The sequence below is a fragment of the Scylla paramamosain genome, chromosome 5, assembly GCF_035594125.1.
Source record: "Scylla paramamosain isolate STU-SP2022 chromosome 5, ASM3559412v1, whole genome shotgun sequence".
Taxonomy (NCBI): domain Eukaryota; kingdom Metazoa; phylum Arthropoda; class Malacostraca; order Decapoda; family Portunidae; genus Scylla; species Scylla paramamosain.
The window spans coordinates 34,433,980-34,455,055 of NC_087155.1; the positions used below are offsets into that span (position 1 = coordinate 34,433,980).

Sequence of the window (21,076 nt, forward strand, 5' to 3'; positions counted from 1 at the left end):
AGAAAAGAAGCAGTTTCATATATTAACGCACAGAAGCAAACAAGAGGAAGAGAAAATGATGAAACATTGTAAGACCAAAGATAAATAAAGCAAATGAGGAAAGATTGAAGAACAGGGAGAAAAGAAGAGAGAAAAAAAAAGAAGCACGAACTTTACAATATATTATCTGCGTTATCTGAAATGAACTGCCGAGGCGATCCAGTGAAGCCAAAACGTTGAGCCACGCATCTCATGAGCCGCGCACACCAAGACCTTCATCTCTACATAGCCGGCCAGAAACACGCCCACTGCACATAATATTTCCTTTACTCCTGCCTTGATGTATCGCCACATAACTCCGAGGCATCGAGGAAAGCGCAGGAGACCTCTAGTTAACCTGCCTCACCTCCCAGGACCTTGCCTTCCTCCGTCAGGTAGGGAGGAGAGGAAGGGATGTGCGGTTAGAAGACTCTGGTGGCGTTCCCTAGGGGCGTTCTGTGGCCCTCACTCGTCAAGTCGTGAGTGGGTGTCGGTGCTCACTCTCCTACCTGGCTAAAGGTGATCCAAGCTCCTGCAACCTCATTCCCATTGTTCATTTTTAACTTGCATCCAGTCCGACCCCCCCAACCCCCCGCCCAGCAGCCTCCTCTCTCTAGCAGGTTCAGTGATTGTAAATTTATCCCAAGCGAGCGCCTGACATCTCGTATTCATTACCTCGCAGTCCATTACGGGTCCCAGTGGCGAGAGCTCCATCACGGCGGCACTGATGGAGGGCGGCATAGATCAGGGCGGCAGTGGGAACAAATAGATGTGAGGGTTTACATGAACGTCAGTGGGAGATATTACTCTGATAAAGTTGAGGAGCATCAGAGGGTTTTTGTTGTTCTCTTTCGTGCGTAAGGTAAATCATTGTGACTAATTGATGTGTAATTTTGTTTGGTTTTGGTTTGTTATGTTTACACTGCTTGATTTACTTGTGGTGCAGGGAAGCAGGTTTGGATGATACGATACGCTGGTGATCAAGGTGAGGCGTGGCAAGAACACATCATACCACCACCACCACCACCACCACCACCACCACTAATACTTACACTTCTTTCACGGACGCTCTTCTTCAACTGTCTCTTATATGATTCCTGTTGATTCATTTGAATAACTTCAGAAAATTTCACTGTTGGAAAATATAACCACAGCTAATTAAAAGTTTGAATTACTCGATCCTTTTGATGTCAGCGGTGGCTTTCAAAAATATACTCTTAACTTGTACCATACTGTTTAATAAGCTTGAGGAAAATCTATATCAGTCAAAGAGTTAAGCAGTTTAATTTAAAGTAGGTTAGAAAGTTACTTGGTCAGCGGTGTCTTTAAGATTAATTCTCTTAACTGCGCCATGAATTGATAAGCTTAAGGCAAGTAGTTAAACAGCGAAGGTTTAAAATACGTTATGATGCTATTTGATCAGCTGTGCCATTAAGTACATATATCTTAACTTGCAGCATACAATTTAATAAGTTTGAGGAAAACCCATAGAAGACAGAATTAAAATGGGAAGATTGAAATAAGATAGGACGTTACTTATAAACTCAGTGATGTTATTCTATTAACTAGCCCCTTAAGATTTAATAAGCTAAGGAAAAACCCATAGCAAAGTGTTTATAGGTGAAGATTTTGCCCTTTAACTACTATTTGGTACACCTTTCCTTAATTACTAATCACTATTATACATCTTTACCTATTCTACAACCACCTCCAATCTTTAAACTGGGTAGAAAAGCCAAGATATATTCCTTTTAATTTCCTTCTTTCTTGTTGATGCTTATAGAGATTCCATGCATTACTTCTAGGGGTGTCAATAGTTTCGTGTCACACTGAAAGGGTTACGTAGGCTGAGAAATAACTAATTCGCGTTATATTCTTTAGGAAACTCTCTTCATCGTGGGGTAGCAGGTCTTCAAGGTGACTCCATTCATTGTGTACTTCTTTGTAGCTTCTCGCATCACCGGAGGAAGTAAACACCGACACTCGTTCCAGGAAATGTTAGGAAGTACGTAAGAAAGGAGAGGGAGACCAGTTTTTTTTTTCTCTCTCTTTCTCTCTCTCTTACATGGAAGCCGGTGCAGTCCTTTTTCTTTGCTTTCTCTCTCTCTCTCTCTCTCTCTCTCTCTCTCTCTCTCTCTCTCTCTCTCTCTCTCTCTCTCTCTCTCTCTCTCTCTCTCTCTGTGTGTGTGTGTGTGTGTGTGTGTGTGTGTGTGTGTGTAGCCCTGCCGTCTCCCAGTTTGTTTGAATAAGAGAGAGCAAAGTTGAGGTAAGCAGCAATCAAGCAGAAATGAACATGAAGAGAAGAATGATTTATTTAAGTACAGAAAAAAAAATAAATAAAACTGGTTGTCTGTCACAGTAATAATAGGTAATGAAAATAAGAAAAAAATAATAAACAACAGTAAAGAAGAGATATAGCAGCGAGTAAACGGCAATGAGCGTGATGAGAATAGTTGATATAATTATAGAGAATAAAACTGGCTTCCTGTTAAAATAATGATAATGGAAATATTTTAATGCTTGGATTATGTTAGTTTCTATTAGTCAACAAAAAATAAAATAGATAAATAAAATAAATAAATAAATAAAAAAGACAAATCGGTGAAACAGGAATGGTCGCGAAGAGAACACGAAAGAAAACGAGATCTATGCACACCCCTTCACCAGCTGGGTAGTCACTAAGCCTACCTTACTAGTATTTATCGTGTCCTGAGGGGAGGGTGGCGTGCCCCTGCTATGGCCTACAATGTCCCCCCCCCCCCCTCTCTCTCTCTCTCTCTCTCTCTCTCTCAACCTTGCTCCCCTCGCGGCTCCCTAATCACAGTGCAGCGGTCAAACTACAGTAGCTTGGCACAGTACTAGATAATTCATAAATATAGGTCACTAGGCTCTCCGTTAGCGCCCCTATCCTCCTGACCTCTGTACTAGTGCCCTTCCTTCTCTTCCTCCTCCTCCTCCTCTACCTTAAATCACGTTACTTAAGTATCCGTAGAAGTCGTAGAAGAAGAAGGAAATAGTTTTAAGGGGTTCTAGAGGGTCTTCCTTGTCTCCTCGTCCTTGGCGCCTCCCGTATCGCCCTCCGTGCACTTGTAATCCTTGAGCGGCCTTGAGTCTCCCTCCCTCACGCTTCATGAGGGTGGTGAGGGAAATGGTTTAGTAAGGGTTTTAAGGGTAGAAGTGGATGTCTGTTTTGTTTGTGGGTGTTTTTTTTTTTTTTTGTTCTATCAAGTGGAAGTAATGCTTTGGTTGTGGTTGTACTTGTAGATTCTGGTGGTGATGGTAGTGGTGGTGGTAATTTATGTGTGTGTGTGTGTGTGTGTGTGTGTGTGTGTGTGTGTGTGTGTGATAAGTAAGGCGCATAAAGACATGGAAAAAAAAACTGATTGAATTTAATATTTTCCCTTAAAACTGACGTATAAATAAGAATGACAGTAAAAAAAAAGGAAATAACGCTGCGTTTTGTTACGACACAGATAAGGAAAACAAACAAACTGAGACTGATAACATACTTGTATTTATTCTCCTTATGATGTAAGAATTGTTGCTTCTGCGTTGACAAAAATCTAAAGGGTGACAAAATTTGATAGACTTACTAATGGAGTGTGTGCATAGTCTAAAGTAGAGAAGTAGCGTGATGGACATTTGATCACGAATGAAGTTAAGCGTAGTATAAGTGAAGTATAAAGTGTAAAGCAAAATGTCTAGAAGAAAAAGCACGTGATAAAATGAAGAAATTAAATACAATTACAGTAAAAGCCACAGTTAAAATAAAATGTATACTTGTTAATTAAGTAAATCGAAAAAAAAAAAAAACACTAAATTGCACCAGTAAAGATAAAACATAGAAGAAATAAAACATAATTACACCATCAACCGCAGTTAAAATAAAACACTCACGAGTTGATTAACCAGTAAGTGAGAAAACACCAAAATGATACGAGATCTTACCAAACCAGCAAAAATCAAGGTCAAGAAAGCAAGGCAGGCGAGAACAACGGTACATGAACACATAATTGAGGCTAAAGAGAAGCACAAGACACAAGAAAGACAGGTAAGGGGACGTACAGGAAAAAAAAAAAAAAGAAAACTGCCGAAAAAAAGTAGGTCAGTGATTCATATGTGAGGACTGCAGAAGCCCGAGCTGAGGCTTCACTGGAGACGAGTGAAGCCTGAGGAGTGAGCCGAGAGTACTGCAGCGCGTGAAGGCGGAGGCGGAGGAGATAGAGGAGGAGGAGGAGGAGGAGGAGGGGAAGAGGGGGTATTAGAAGGAGGAGGAGGTGGTCTTGAGTAATACAATTATAGCTTAAAAAAAAAGTAGACAAAACAAGAGAGAGAGAGAGAGAGAGAGAGAGAGAGAGAGAGAGAGAGAGAGAGAGAGAGAGAGAGAGAGAGAGAGAGTAATGAAGTGAGGCAATTCCTTAAGTATCTCCTTCCCTTTCCTTATTCCCTTGTCACCCTCCCGTCCTCCCTCCCTTCCTCCCCTCGCCTCCAGCCTAAGTCCGCCATATTGGTCCTTATCACGCCCAAGATGACGCCATGAGAGGGATGATGTCGCGCCGCCATGATGGATGAGGCTACGGGGCGCCCTCTTATTTTTGGCATATCTTGTTGCTTGAATGATTTTGTTGTTGTTGTTGTTGGTGGTGGTGGTGGTGGTGGTGATGGTGGTGATGGTGGTGGATGTTGTTGTTATTATTATTATCAGTAGTAGTAGTAGTAGTAGTAGTAGTACTAGTAGTAGTTGTTGTTGTTGTTGTTGTTGTTGTTGTTGTTGTTGTTGTTTTAGATGTAGAAGTACTTAATTCAGTAAGGTTGAGGTAATAGTAGTAGTAGTAGTAGTAGTAGTAGTAGTTGTAGTAGTAGTAGTAAGCGTAGGAGTAGAAGTTGCATTAATGGTGGTGGTAATTGTTGTAGTGTTGTTGCTATTGAACAGCTGCTGGTGTTACTACTACTACTTACTACTACTACTACCACTACCACCACCACCATTACTAACACCACCGCCACATTACCTCCATGACATAAGCTATGACATGAACAAAACCGCGCTTCACTTAATACCTTGATACCTTCCCTTGCCATCCCAGCCACACCTAGTCTCACCGCCAGTCATTCTCCTCTCCCTGACCTCCATCACGGCATTCAGTAGTGGTAGGTCAGCTGTAAGGTCAACCACACGCACATCCACCCACTGCACCTCCACACAGACATCCACCGCACTGTACCTCCACACTGTACCTTCACATATAAATCTAACACACTGTACCTCCACATATTAATTCACCAGACTGTAACTCCACAAATCCAGTTATTATATTTTGTACCTCCACAGTCATGTTCATCATACTACACATCCACACTGAGCCTCCACGTATAAATCCACCACAATGTAAGCAACTCCACACTGTACATAGTTCATCTACCCACTCATCCAGTTTGTATACCTTCACACGTAAATACATATACACTTTCCATTCAGTATACTTGTGAATGAATATCTTGCCTCTATTCATCTTGTTTCTGAGCTCTTTCGGATACTCCTTTTTTCGCTTTATGGCTCCTCCACCTGCTAGGGATCACGTGTAGACCCTGCCGACTTTCTGCAGCTTCCAATGTCCTTATTTTCTTTCGTCTGCTAAACACTCCTCTACATTTCCTCCACTTGCCATTGTATTTCATGTCCACCACTTCTTCCCACCGCCCACCACTACACACACACACACACACACATACACTGCATATCTACCTGACCTGCTAAGGTATATCAGATCACCTTGCTTGATTACGCCACTTTCCCTTGACTGCCGCCGCCCGCTTGCCTCTGTCTGCCTCTGTCTGCCTCTGCTGAGTCTCGCGTCGCCCAGATAATGAGACAACCACTGCGCTAATAGCCGCCGCCTGACACCTCAAGGCTAGACGCGAGGGAGGGGTGTAGGAGGGCGGTCATGAGCTACAGGGGCGTTGGAGGGGATGGAGGGGATGATGACCAGACTTACAGTGGCTTATGAGGGATTATAGTCTTGTGTCCTTGGTTGTCTTGATTCATTCAGTGTCTCGTGTTTGTCTTTCTTTCTGGGTATTCCTGTCGTCTTCGTCTCGTGCGTTTTTATGGTTGCTGTTGTTCTATTTGTTCTACTTTTTATACTACTTCTACTACTACTGCTGTTACAACAACAACAACAACAGCAGCAACAACAACAACAACAACAACAACTACTACTACTACTACTACTACTACTACTACTACTACTATACTGCCATCTCCTCCTCATACTTATCCACACACACACACACACACACTTTTCTCTCTGCATTCTCAGCTTTGTTTATGTTTGTACCAACGTAACGCTTTGTATCGCTAGTGTAGTACAAAAAAAAACGAAGGAAATACTATACATTCCTTCACTGGTTCGGTAGCTTCGCGGTTCGAGACCCGAGGCTCGCGAGACGAAGCGCCGCTCGCCCGCCACCGCCACAAAGCCGCTGCTAGACAGAGTGGACATCTTGGTGGACATTGATGAGGCGAGGCTGAAGGGGAGTTAATGATGCTTTGCCCTGTGTTGTGAAGGGCGTGTGTTGTTCCTGGCACTCCCTGCATCCCTTCACCCCTTTCCTTTGCGCCACCCATCACCCGTCACTTTACATCACTCATCATTTCTCTCCTATCTCACTTCTTCGTTATCTTTTTCTCATTTTCGTACATTCGCTTTCCTCTCCATTTTCTCTCTTTGTTTCTTTCCTATCTCACTTCTTCGTTATCTCTTTAGTCTTCGTACATTCGCGTTCCTCCCCATTTCCTCTCTTTACTTCTTCTTTATCTCACTTATTTACCTCTTCTTGTCTCCGTATATTCTCGTTCCTCTGCACTTCCTATCTTGACTTCTCCCCTATCTCACTTCGTTATTTTTTCTCGTCTCTGTATATTGAGTTTCCTCTTCACTTCCTCTCTTCACTTTCTCCATTCTTCTTCACTTCCTCCGTCTTCTTGCTTTCGCCTTCCTCTCTCTCTCTCTCCACTTCCTTTCTTCACTTTCTCGTCTCTCTCTCTCTCTCTTTTTTTTACGTCTTTCATCTCCTGGCCTTCGCTTTCTTATCAACCTTCTTCCTTCGCTTTCCAACTGTTTTATCTCTTCCGTCTCTTGCTTTCACCTTCGTCTCCATTTTATCAACTTTTCCTAACTTCTTCCATCTTCTTATTTTTTTTTCTTTCCACGTCTTTTGCTTCACTTCCTTACCTCTATCTCTTTTATCTTCTTCCTTTCGCTTTACTCTTCATCTTCTACTTCCTTCACTGCATCTTCTTTTACCATCTTCTCTTTACCTTATCTCCCTGCTTTTGCTTTTCTCACCATCATCCTTTCCTTCACTTTCCCATTATTTCCTCTTTCTAACTCTTCCTCTGATCTCTCCTCAACTCTCCCTCAACTCTCAACTTTATCGTCAAATCCTCCTCACTTCCACATGTCACTGGTTTTCATCATTCTTCCTTTATCTCCTCCCTCTTTTTCTTCCTCATTCCCTCTTCACCTGCCACTTAACCTCCCACCCTCGCCTCCCAACACCTGCCCTTCCCGCCTCTCTCTCCTCTTCCCCCTCAAAGTCGTGGGCGTTGCTCGAGCATCGGTCTTCCTCTTGAGTCACCAGCAGACCAGACGGGCCACACCTCAAGGGATGCGTGGTCTTTTCCGTGGGTCTGTATTTGGAGTTGGGGCATCCGGTTTACTTGTTGTTTTGTGCTGGGGAGAGGTGGTATTAGTTGTAGTTGTAGCGGTTGGAGTATGTAGGAGATGAGGTTAATGTACAGATAAAAGCAAGAGTCGAAAAGGGACAAGGACAGGAATAAAGGAGCAAGGGCTACGGAGTTAGTATACGTAGTGTTAGTAATAGTTCTTGTAGTAGTAGTAGCAGTAGTAGTAGCAGTAGTAATAGTAGTAGTAGTAGTAGTAGTGGCAGTGTGGTGGGTGGTGTACTAGTGGTAGATGAAGTTACTGATAAAATAGAATGAGGGGAAGACCATGCAGAATACAGGAAAGAGGAATATAGAGTTAGTATTGTTAGTAGTAGTAGTTATTATAATAGTAGTGGTAAGAGAAGTGCGGTGGGTTATGTACTAATGGGTGGGGAGGTGTAGTTACGGGTAAAAACAAGAGAGAGAAGGAAAAGTAGGAAAAAAAAAAAAGGATACAGAAAAAAACATGACCTGAGTCCTGGCGATGAGATAATCTGTCGTGCAACGTGACTCCTTCCCTCACTCTCAGTTTTCACTTACCTGCGTCACATCGTGGTATTTTCAGCCACTTTCAATCTGCTCCTCGTCTCTTTTATCACGTCGCTCGTCTCCTTTTTATCGGTTACGTAAGATCCCGATGGTCATTTGTATTTCGCTGCGTATAGTCCAGCCTGGCCCCCCTCCCTTCGCTCACCTTTTTTTTCTTATCAAGTCAATTTGTTGCGGCGACGAGATGTAATTAATCACAAGGTCACGTCTCCCGAGCACTCCCAGGCGCCGTGTTAAGGGGTGGTCCACTTCCCTGGCGTCTCGGGGCGTGATGTAAGGCGTCCAGGGTGACTCAGCGCTCACGTCTGCCGCGCCTCGAGGGGATTTGCTGCCCTGAGTACTGGAGACCAAGTGGCTCGTAAATTCCTGAGGGTGGGAGGGAGGGAGAAGAGAGACAGGCGAGGAGGGAAAGGATTGTAGATTTGCAGACTCAGACTCTCGTGTTTACTTTTTGTTTCTATCTATGAAGTGAGGTTTTTATGTGTTGTGTGACCTTCACCTCATGCCTGTGACCTTCCTTTGCAGAGTGTGTCGCCAGCATGACGCCTCCGGTACAGAAGACAACGCAGGGCAAACAGGACGGGTCACGTCAGCAGTACTTCCGCCGCGGAGGGTCACGGGTCTACTATGCCTCCGAGACAGGCTGCTGGCCCGCCAACAGCCTCCCCAAGAACTTCTGGATTCGCTCCAAATGTTTAGGGGAGTCCGTAGTTCCAGAGATCGGTGAGGAGGCGAGCAGTTCAGGAGACGAGGTCGGCGAGGAAGAGGTGACCCCCGGCAGTTTGTTCCGAGGGTACCTGCGAGGCTCCCCATCTCACCGCTCGCAAGACTCAGGTTACTCTGACTCCGGCGAGTCCACCAATGCTCACAATGACACAGATTCTCTGCCAACCACACCACCAAACGTGAAGCATATCACTCGTGTATATTTTGGGGAGAATCCTCATTTATTTAACGATAAGATAGTTAGTGTCCCAAAGATAAAGATTATCACAACCAGTGGAGCAGTCACCTCTCCACCCGGTGACTCTCCCACGCCAGAGGATGAGTCTCAGGACGCGCAGCCAATGCCTCTCCACCAGCGTGGCCAGGCAAGCAGCTTGGAGGAGCTTGCCGAGGAGCTGGAGCACAAGAGTGTCCTGGAAGCCGCCACTAGGTGGACGGGAGCAGTGAGAAAGAGGCCCACCAATCCTGCAGCACTAACTGTCCCTCGCAGACTGCAGAGGCGCAGCAGCAGCGCCGAGAAGCTTATCACTGATGGCCAGATGGAGCAGCACCGACGTCAGACAGGAATGTCCCGTGCCCGTAGACGGTGGTCTCTGGGCGAGGCACCGGCGCCAGTCCTAACGCGCAGACAGCAGCAGGGGGCGCCCTCATATGTCACCAGCGGCACCAACACCCATGTCCCCGCCAGTCAGCTGGACCGCAAGCCCAAAGTCGAACTAATGAGCCGGGGCGTTGACACTTCATCCTTGGAGAGTGTGGAGGACCGCCCCGCAGTGCCTCGTGTAGCGGGTGACACAGACCCCCGGGCAGATCCCCGCCCCGCCAGGACACACCCACACCCCACCGCAGTGGCCCGAGAGATGAGGTGAGTACTGTTTATGATGCCTTGGTGCACTCCGGGCAGCCACACCACGGGGGAGGATATCACTGCAACTTTAAATGTCACTGGTTCCTTGACCCTCAGTGAGCTACGACGCTGCAGTTTTTCATCACTTTCACCATCTTCCTTTCACTTGCTTGTTAATCTAGAAATAGAGCATTCAATGACCTGCTTGGATACGTGTGGGCGTTAGTGTTAAATGTGCCCAGATGTGTTGAAATGTGGCTGTTGAAATGGTTTGTGGTGGTGGTGAGGCTTATACTTGGTCATGCACAACACTCCTTCCTCAAATCCCAGCCACCACTAACCACCACTACTTGGGATGTAGAAGACGAGGTGCAGCTTCCAGGAAAACATAAAAATAAGAAGGAAGGAAGAGATGTGAGCAGGGAGGCATGAATGATGGGGGAGAGAAAGGGAGTGGCTTTGCTATTTTATTAGAATCGTTAAGTACAGTGATATAGACAGATGTTAGTCAGTCAGCGTCCGGTGTGTCTGTATGACTGACTAGAACATTTGTATCCGTGTAAGCCGATACCCGTATGAATAAAACATGAGTGCCTGTACCTCCATTGCATGTAAACCCGCGAGTGGGTGTATCTATGTAGGAAGCGTCGCGGTGGCACAGATCCAAAGGTACGCGAGGAGGGACAGGTGAGGGAAAAAATGGAGAATGCGTAAGGCGTTCGACCCTCGCATGAACTAAACCAAAGTTGGTGCTTCTCTGAGTTCTCACTTACACATTCCAGCTCAAATTAGTAACACTTAATACTCTGACTATTAAATTAATCTTAGAAAAATTGGTCTGGTGCACATTTAGAGTGTAATCTCAAAAGACGTCACTAACAACAGGAGTAATCGAGTAATTCCAGTCTTTTAACGTTTCAAGTTTGGCGTTCGCTCAATGAAATCACCTGTTACTCAAATAAAACATGGAATGTCATGCTTTCATTATCAGGCAGAGAGTTAAACATAGGTATGACAAGACTCAGGAATTTAAGCACAGGTGACATCACTCTTAGATCTTACTGAGGCAGCATGTCTTTGGTGGAGTGTGTGACCTTGGTGCGTGGCGGCAGCGGCGAGGCGACAGTGTCCTCGTGTGGGGCGGCAGGTGGACTGGCTGCTGGGTGAGTGGGTGGGTCGTGTCGTCTGGTCAGGAACCTCTACGTGCTGGTAGAATTTACGCCTCGAGGAAACACTTGCCTTGCCCAGAGTCGTGCGGCGGCCGGGCTGTGGACGCGGGGTGAGCCGCTGGACCCAGGGCCTGTGTGGCTCTTTACTCTGTCCTCCGAGGAACTTGAGGTTATTGTCCTTACTGATGCTGTTACTATTTCTGCTGCTGCTACTACTACTACTACTACTACTACTACTACTACTACTACTACTACTACTACTACTGTATTACAACTGCTGTTCCTGCTACTGCTCCTCTGCTACTGGTGCTACTATTACCACCACCACCACTACTACTACTACTACTACTACTACTACTACTACTACTACTACTACTACTACTACTACTACTACTACTACTACTACTACTACTACTACTACTACTATTACTGCTGCTGCTGCTGCTGCTGCTGCTGCTGCTGTTACTACTACTACTACTACTACTACTACTACTAGTACTACTTGCCAAATCCCCATGCATGTAAATGTGTCCTAAATAACAAAATCGTTCACAAAATCTGACACCATGCACAAATTCCTGTTGCTCTTACACTCATTCCTATTAGCACAAGGCAAAGCGAAATGGACTTGATACAGAGGACTTGAGGCCCGTCGTTGGTCGCTAGTATCTTAATATAATTCCAAACACGAGCTTCCCGCACCAGTGAGTATATTGAGTCTCAGTTACTTTGTCACAGTTGGAAGGAGCAGACATCTTAACGACATCTTAACTGTCCTACGTACGTATTTTACTTTAGATTAGTGTAGCGTGTCTCAACCAGCCTCCCAAGGGCCAACTGGTGTGCTGCTGTTTGTTTTGACTTTGCGTTTCTTTATGATTCTGTGATCCCTGTTATTAAAAATTTCAGTGCTTCATCTCGACTATTTTTGATAAGCTCTAGTGAAAGTTATTAGGATTGTCAATGCTGTTTTCTGTACTCCATTAACTTTTTCGCTGCGATATGGAACAATTCACAACACTAAAGACAATCTATAGAATGTTTTACAGCATTTACAAGAAAAAAAGGGGATGAAAAGAGTAAATTATCTAATGTTTGGCCAGTTTTATGCTCAGAGGTGGCTGTAAAAAAATGATAAATGCTTTAGAGTAGTTTGTGAATAAGGAAACATGTCAAATAGCAGTGAAAGGGTTAATAGTTTACCACGAATTCTACATCATAAACATCCATCATAGTCAACTCTGTAGCCTTTGAAAACAGTCCTCACGAGAGCTTAGAATATTCAAAGATACGGTCTTGTGTGGCACCGTTTGGGGAGTGCGTCGGAGTGAGTGAGTCGTGGGCAGAGATTAGCAGCACCGTGCCTGATACACCGGCCCTTGCTGAGAGGTCACTGCTTGCTGCCGATTGCCGATACATTGAAGGAACAAATTGCGTGTGGGAGGTGAATGAGAGGCTGCAGGCGAGGAGGAAGTGAGGAAAAATCAATTACGTTTCCTTTTTGGTCTCGTGTGCACTTTGGCCGTTCTTTAATTTTCACTTTGGAGTATACCATTTCTCTCTCTCTCTCTCTCTCTCTCTCTCTCTCTCTCTCTCTCTCTCTCTCTCTCTCTCTCTCTCTCTCTCTCTCTCTCGCTCATTCACCTTTTCTGCCGTCGTCAGTAAACTGCAAAACCCTCGCCGTAAAATATTGTCTGTCGGGGAATTCATCAGTGGGAATAGCTCCGCCCAGCCAGCGAGCGAGGCCAGCCAGGTAGTGTCAGGACAGGTCGCTGCCTCCAACATAATTAGAGAGCAGGAAAAGGGACGTGCTAGCCAGTCCTGCCGAAGATCAGCCATGAAGATTAATATTTCTGAAGATTCTCCTCCTCCTCCTCCTCTTCTTCCTCCTCCTGCTACTCCTTCTCTTCCTGTTTTTTTTTCGTCTTTTTTTGTTGTTGTTTTCTTCCTGCTTATTTTTCTTGGTCGTTGTTGGTGTTTAGTTCTTGGCCTCTTCTTCCTCCTTTCTTCTTATTCCTCCTCCTCCTCCTCCCCCTCCTCCAGTATATTTTCCCATTCTTTCTGTAATTTTCTGTCTCTTTTAATATTCCCCAGTGTTGTTGCCTTCGTCATTTTCCTTCCTTTCCCTCTATCTTTCTTTCTTTCCTTCTTTAATCTTTTTCCTTCTCACACGCACAGCCTCTCTCTCTCTCTCTCTCTCTCTCTCTCTCTCTCTCTCTCTCTCTCTCTCTCTCTCTCTCTCTCTCTCTCTCTCTCTCTCTCTCTCTCTCTCTCTCTCTCTCTCTCTCACACACACACACACACACACACACACACACACACACACACACACACACACACACACACACACACACACACACACACACACACACACACACACACACACAACTATTTTTCCTTCATCACCTCAGCCCAGTCGATGTCTCCTCCCCAGCACTTCTATAAGATATTCCTGCGAGTAATATTCGTCCCCAAAGAATGTACGTGCACAAGTAGCATTATTTTCGTCCCCCCCTCCCCCTCTTCTCTCTCCACAACCTGAAGGAGACGCGGCGCCAGCGGGAGGATTAGCGGGCGCCGAGAGCATTGGGATTAGATGCACAGTGCTGATGTAGTGTACGTAATGTTGTTGTAGTGTTCTTGTGTTTACGAGATAAGCGCACGGAGAGAATTCAGAGTTTTCTTTTTGTCTGTTTGGTTGAAAGAATTTAGCTCTATCTACTTGTTATCATTATTATTATTATTATTATTATTATTATTATTATTATTATTATTATCATCATCAATATAGTTATGGGATGTTATCTATGTAATAGTTTCATTCTCTCTCTCTCTCTCTCTCTCTCTCTCTCTCTCTCTCTCTCTCTCTCTCTCTCTCTCTCTCTCTCTCTCTCTCTCTCTCTCTCTCTCTCTCTATTTGACATTAGAATTAAGCTTGTTCCGTATTGTGTGCATTTTTCTCTCCTCCTCCTCCTCCTCCTCCTCCTGCAGCCTCGTCTTTGACTCGCGAGGTGTGAGAGATTAGCTTGGATAATTACCACACGCGGGATTAATGTATGAAGTGAGTGGCAAGCTTAATGTTCAGTGCTGAGGCTTGCTAACTGAGAGAGAGAGAGAGAGAGAGAGAGAGAGAGAGAGAGAGAGAGAGAGAGAGAGAGAGAGAGAGAGAGAGAGAGAGAGAGATGATATCCGGAAGTGGGCATTGATAGAAACAAAAGTGAATAAACTTAGACATGAAGGAAGCAGTGGGAAAAAAAAATAGCAAGGAGGAAGAGGAAAGAGGAAATGAAGAAGAGAAAGAACTAGAACGCACGTGAATACAAAAACAAGAATGACAAGAACAAGAACACGAAGAACAAAAACGAAAGCCAGAACGGGAGAGATAAGCAAAAGAAGATGGATGTGTATATGAATGTAAATATTAGCTTCGGTTTTATCTTTGTGGTGGTGCTGGTGGTGGAGGCGGAAGAGGAAGTTTCGTGTGTAGAGGAGATGGTCATGGTGGAGATAATTGGTATTTTCACTCCTTCACTCACAAACATTACCGGAAAAACCCTTGTCTTGTTTCTTCTCCCTCCTCCTTCATTTCCTCCGCCCTCTCCTCCTCTATGATTACTTTTATTTTTCTTACTTCTTTTTTTTACCTCAACTTCCTTCGACTTCAGCTTCTCGAGAACAAGAAAATAAAAAAAATAATAGAAAAAAAACATTATCATCATCATTTTCTTCCGTCGCGAGAGTTGAAATGCCGGAGATTATTGCAGCATCCTACCTTTTGTCTTCCACCTGATCGCTCTTCCTCTATAAGTACAATACAATGATGAATGTCTTGTTGGTGTCGGCAGCTTCGGGTGAGGGATATGAGAGAGGAGGGAGGGGGAGAGTGGGACATGGGAGTGAACAGGGAGGCAGGGGGATTATGCTGGGGAGTGAAGCGGAGGAAATGATGGTCAGGGAAGAAGTGGAGATGGGGTGAAGGATTGAAGGGAGGTGAGAGTGGTCAGAGTCAGTGAGGAAGGGGAGGGAAGGGAAGAATGGGAGGTGAGAGAGGGCAGGGAGGGGTGTTCTTGGGGAGGGGTAAGGAGGAGGTCAGGGTGGTAAATGAGGGAGGAGGGGGTGTTGGGGATGACCTTGAGGCGTGGGGGTCATTCATTCATCTTATAGCATCGCTGGTGACCTCACGACGCCGACTCGCGACCTCCTCAGGGACATGCACCTCCCGCCTGACCCTTGCTGCTTGGCGTGGTGCGTTCCTCCTCCTCCTCCTCCTCTTGTGACCATGACGAGGAAAAGGAACTAAAGACATTGCTAAAACTTCTTGTTTTCTCTCTTTTTTTTTTTTTTTATGCCAGTTGTCTTATTGTGTTTTTTTCTTTTTATTTTGCTTTTGTTGTAAAAATGTGACTGCTACAAACACAAACTCTCTCTCTCTCTCTCTCTCTCTCTCTCTCTCTCTCTCTCTCTCTCTCTCTCTCTCTCTCTCTCTCTCTCTCTCTCTCTCTCTCACTGATAGCCTTCTTACCTGCCTCACTACTCATCTTGAAAAACCAGATTCCTCTCGTATCACACACTTTTTTACTCTCTCTCTCTCTCTCTCTCTCTCTCTCTCTCTCTCTCTCTCTCTCTCTCTCTCTCTCTCTCTCTCTCTCTCTCTCTCTCTCTCTTTCTCTCTCTCTCTCTCACCAGGAAGATGAATGACGGCGATACAAGGATAAGAATCACATTACGTTGCATTCCTCTCACATTACCTCCGCATTGCTGGTGCTGCGTGTACCTGACCTCTGCCGCTGCCTTCCTCTCTGCTTAGCTTTACTGGTGCTGCTTTTTCTTCACTCCCGAGGCTCACACTTACTTGTTAGACTATGATGGGTAACGAGATTGACTTAAAAGGAAAAAGAAGGAGCTTAAATTTTGTGTGTTTTAATGCAATAATTATTTTATGTAACTTATTTGGACTCAGTGAATAGAGGAAGGAATAGGACGTGGAAAAAGCTTAAATGTTGCATTCTTTAACCCCTTCACTGCACTAAAAACAATGTATGAAATCTTTGTAAATACGTCCAAGAAAGGAGATAAAAAAAGATATATTTTGCATTTTCTACTCTGTATAATATCTGGAGGTGGGTGTAAAACAAGAAGAAATGTCTCAGAATGATTAGTAACTGAGGAAAAATTAGCCAGATAGCAGTGAAAGGGTTAACTTATCAATTACCATATGGTATTAAGTAGAGGAAAGAATAGGATAAGGAAAGAGGTTAAATTCTGCATAATCTAACACATTTGTAATCCATTTGAACCATTCAGTAGAGGAGGAAAAAAGAAGTAAGCTTAAATTTTACATCTTTTAATACTAACTTCTATATGCATTCTATTTTTACTCATACGTAATAGACGAGGTAGAAGAGGAAAAGGAAAAAAAAAAATCCATCTTTTAAGCTAAATTGATCAAAATAGATGAACTCCGGATCTCACAAGTGATTCTCGCTCACCTTTTTCTACACGTCACTACTCCTTGGCGTCACCATCACCACCTTCACTGCTACCACTCAAATCACCATCATCACCAGAGCCCCTATCACCACCATCTCCTGCAGTGAATAATAAAGTGATCAGCACCTTTATATCTTGCACCGTCAGGGATCCAGTACCTCTCCATGCCCTTTATCTCCTCCAGCACTAGGGGAAGAGGTCCTGGGGAGGGTATAGGAGGGATGAATGGCGGGGGAGGGTCTTCAGGGGAGTGGTGTGGGGAGGGATAACAGAGGAGGGGTCTTTTGAAGGGAATGGCTGCTGGAGGAGTGACGGGGAATGGTCTTTTGGGGAGAGTAGTGGGTGGAGGAATTAAGGGAGAGGGTCTTTTGGGGAGTGGTAGGGGGAGGAGTGACGGGGGAGGGTCTGTGAGTGGAGTGGTGGTGGGAGGGATGGACGAAGAACCTGGAGAGGGTCGGAGAGGGCGAGCGAGGGGGAGGGTCTTTTTGTGAGGGGTGGAGAGACAGGCTGCGTGCTGGGTGATCCTCCCCCGCAGCCACCTTCAGTTCAACGCGTCCACAAAAAAAGCGGTGGGTGCCTCCTGCTGTAGATAAATGAGCCGACCTGCAGACTCGTGGTGTAGTGTGGTGAAGCATTGTGGTGTCTGGTGTTGTTTCTTGGTGGTGGTTGTGATGGTGGTGGTGGTAGTGGAAGTAGCAATAGTAGTAGTAGGATACATTATGGTGGTATACATTATTGGAGACTTAGCAAAGAAACGTTAGCTTTATATTGCTATGTGTGTTTTGTAGAGATGTTTGGTTACTTGTCATCTCCACCAATTAAAAAGACGGAAAAATACCAGCAGTAAAAAAAAAATAATAAATAAATAAATAAATATACTCGAATTTTAATGCTTTGGTAGAAAAAAAAAAACACAAAAAACACTCACAAAAAGAAAAAAATGAAAATGAATAAATGCATGAACTACGAAGTCTGAGAATCCTACAGAGTTGTTTTTATGAAGGAAAATTTTGCTCCGAGAAAAGAGAGGAGAGAGGGAGTGTGTGTGTGTTTGTGTGTGTGTGACAGACCACTGCAGGATTTCCAGTCGTCGGAGTCCAGTATTGTACGCACTTGTAAACAGATTCATGGCGAGATAACAGATAAATGAACACCAAATCAGGCACACTTGATGAGACAGAAAATTAGACCAGATAAATATATACAAGAATAAAATCAACATGCATATGCTCACTAACCACAACCACCTCCACTACCACCACCACTACCATTACTCTGATCCACCTACTTCACTAATACTAACCACCTGCTTCTTCACCGCACACATCAACCTAACCAGTCCTTTGCTACCACTACTACTACACCCAACCACTCATTCACCCACACGGTCACCTCATCCTACCACATCCACCGAAATATCCACCTGTTCATTCATCTCACTCATCCACAAGGCAAAACAATGAATTACTGAATAATATCTTGACTCACAGAAGAGGACGAAGACAAAGGCGAGGACGAGGGGCGACGATACCACCTTCTTCTCTCATAATCCACCGAACCATATGATACCAGGTTGATCCACGAGGTGCTCCACTTACACTACACTCGGCCTTTGATTTATCCGCCTGCGGTAATTGGCTACTGACGGAGGTGGATCGATTAGCGGTGATTGCGCCCCATCCATCCCGCGGCACCGCCCTCCCCGCCGTCATTAGTGGATGATGCGCGCCGCCATCAGTCTCCTCTTAATTGTCGGAGAGTTGAAAGCAAGAAGTGCAAATGAAATCACTGAACGCCGCGGGAGAGTGATAGTGCGTGTGTGTGTATGTATGTGTTGGTTTAGGGGTGAATGGGTTGCTGGATGGGTAAGGGAAGTTGGTGGGTGATCGGTGGGTGAATTGGTTGGATGGATGAATGAGTAGGTGGGTGTCTGGCTCGATGGGTGAGTGAATGGGTGAGTGTGGGTGAGTCCATAGGTGAAGTAGTTGGTGGGTGGTTGAGTGAGGGAGTGGATGGATAGGTTAATAAGTGGGATGATATGTGGATGATTGGATATGTGGATACGTCGATAGGTTGACTTGTGGGTAGTTGTGTGTGTGTGTGTGTGTGTGTGTGTGTGGGTTGGCGGTTGGTTCCTGCAACAAGAGATAATGCGGTGCAGGGAGCGAGGTCCGTCACTTTTTGCGCGTGTAATTCATCCTGTCTTGAATTAAACTCATAAATTACTTTCGCTTTTCTGCCTGGAAGCTGTGCAATAATTTGGCGTTCAGTGTACGTGTAATGTTCCCATGGTTCTTATATATGGATAAGATTCTTAATTAACACATTAGCGTGAGTGTTTTTACAAAGATTAATTTTAACTGGGGCGGAAATATTGTCTTTTAACGGTGGAGTACTTCTTTTTATTCTTATTTTTAGTGGAGTTATGTCTCTTATTCTTCTTTTGGTAGTGTCAGTTTGTGCAATTGCAAGGGAGAGACAGAATCAATATTGTACTCTTTATTATTCTATATTTTCTTTCTTTCTCTTTCTTTTTTTTTTTTTCCGGCAGCCTCCGTCTCCAACTGAACCTGTTTGACCATTTGCTGTGTCTTTTTTTCTGTTTCCCATGAGTGAGGACGCTGCTCACACACACACACACACACACACGCACATACACACACACACACACACACACACACACACAGGTGGGGTCGGGTAGGCGCTCCGAGACTCATCTCCCGTTACCTGCGCGTCGCCTGATAATTATTACGAAGCATTGAGTCTGGTCGGTGTGGTCGGGTCGGGCGGCGGCCAAGACCACCACCACCACCACCACCCTAGTAGAAAATTCTCTCCCAATCACGTATTTCCCCTCCTCTATACAACTTACAGTCCCTCGTATTTAAGTTATCTTTTTTCCCCGCCATGGTAAACTTAACCTTACTGGCACGAGGAGGGAGTCTGCCTTCTGCTGCGTGTCCATTGCATATGATCCACGCAGGCAAGTTTGTTCCGCCACGCTAATGGGTGATAATGGAAGTGTTGTTTTTGTTGTCTTCCCTCTGCCTGCTTATCTCCACTGCTTGCATCTCTGTGTCACGTGCGGCGCTTATCGTTGGTGTTGTTGGGTAATCGTGCGCCTGATGTGAGAGAGAGTTATCGAGGGAAATAAGAGAGTGGTGGTGAGGAGTCGTGATGCTGCTCGGCTGGAGGAGGTGAAGGAGGAGGAGGAGAAAAACGAGGAAGAGGGAGAAAAGGAGGAGGGTGTTCAGGAAGAGAGATGCTGGCGATAGTCTCGTGTTGATGATAGTGTAAAGAAGACAGGTTATATAATGTGACTGACCTGGTTTCTTGCTTCACCTGTTTGTTTTACGTACGTACGTGCCTCTCACCTCACTCACCACATCCTCACCACACTATTCCACACGCCCCGTCACTCTAGTCACTCACTACCTTGTCATTCTACAGAAACACTCATTAATCACTGATCATTCACACCTACGATTCTACCTGTCTTGTCACTCCCTCTCCTTCCTTCCTCACTCTCACTTATCTCGTCATTCCACAGCTACACTCATTAACTAATCAATCACACCTCTTCTCACTACCCACGATTGTACTTAGATACTCCCTCTTCTTCATCGTCTGTCATGGCAAGTGTCTGAAGCCGCGATAGTGTCAGCAAGCAAGGATCAGAAGGATGCTGGAGCTAAGAGGAAGCTTGCCAGATCCACACAGCCTTTTCTCCCAGCACGAGGAATGGCAGGTAGAAGCTGATGTGCGTCGTGTGTCTGTCTTCCTCCCATGCCTGGCTGTCTTGTCTGTTTGGCCAGCCTTCATGCGTGTCTGTCCGCTGGGAAGACTGGGAAATAAAGTTATGTTTTGCTTGATGGTGTGTGTGTGTGTGTCTGTGTGTGTGTGTGTGTGTGTGTGTGTGTTGGTTCCCTCTTTTGTTTTGGTTTAAGATTGTTTGTTCTGTCTGTTTCTTTTGCTGTGTTGTGCTGTGTTGAGTAAAGTGTGTGTGTGTGTGTGTGTGTGTGTGTGTGTGTGTGTGTGTGTGTGTGTGTGTGTGTGTGTGTGCTGCAGTGTTGTAATGTTGCCGGTATGAAATTCTTTGTTTATCCCTTATAATATGTGTGCGATGACGGTAGTAGTAGTAGTAGTAGTAGTAGTAGTAGTAGTAGTAGTAGTAGTAGTGGTAGTAACAGTAGTTAACTCCTCCACGCAATAACCTACTTACACAACCACCGCTCATTAGAAAAACATATAACATTCCACCTCAACACTCGCTCCCTCCCCACAACACCTGCATTTCCCTGAGGCACCACTGCACCACACACCGCGCCGCAGCCCAGCTCTGAAGCATCCACCACCACCACCACCACCACAACCTCCACCACAAACTCACAAAATTCCATCATTCATTACTACAACAACAACAACAACAAGAACAAGAACAACAACAACAACTACTACTACTACTACTACTACTACTACTACTACTACTACTACTACTACTGCTGTGTCTGATGTGCGTGGCGTGGCGGTAGGTAGTTCAATGTGAAG

The 21,076-nt window shown here is 45.0% G+C and overlaps 1 protein-coding gene across 2 annotated transcripts in view; it reads left to right on the forward strand.

The window, feature by feature from the left end:
• The window catches only part of LOC135100880 (protein inscuteable homolog), a 170,917-nt gene that overhangs the window by 136,805 nt on the left and 13,036 nt on the right, over positions 1-21,076 (forward strand). For both annotated transcript variants that reach the window (XM_064004410.1, XM_064004408.1), the window contains one exon: positions 8,822-9,887. In XM_064004410.1, the coding sequence (XP_063860480.1) occupies positions 8,836-9,887 (1,052 nt within the window). In that variant the 5' untranslated portion in view covers positions 8,822-8,835. The remainder of the gene's footprint in view (positions 1-8,821; positions 9,888-21,076) is intronic.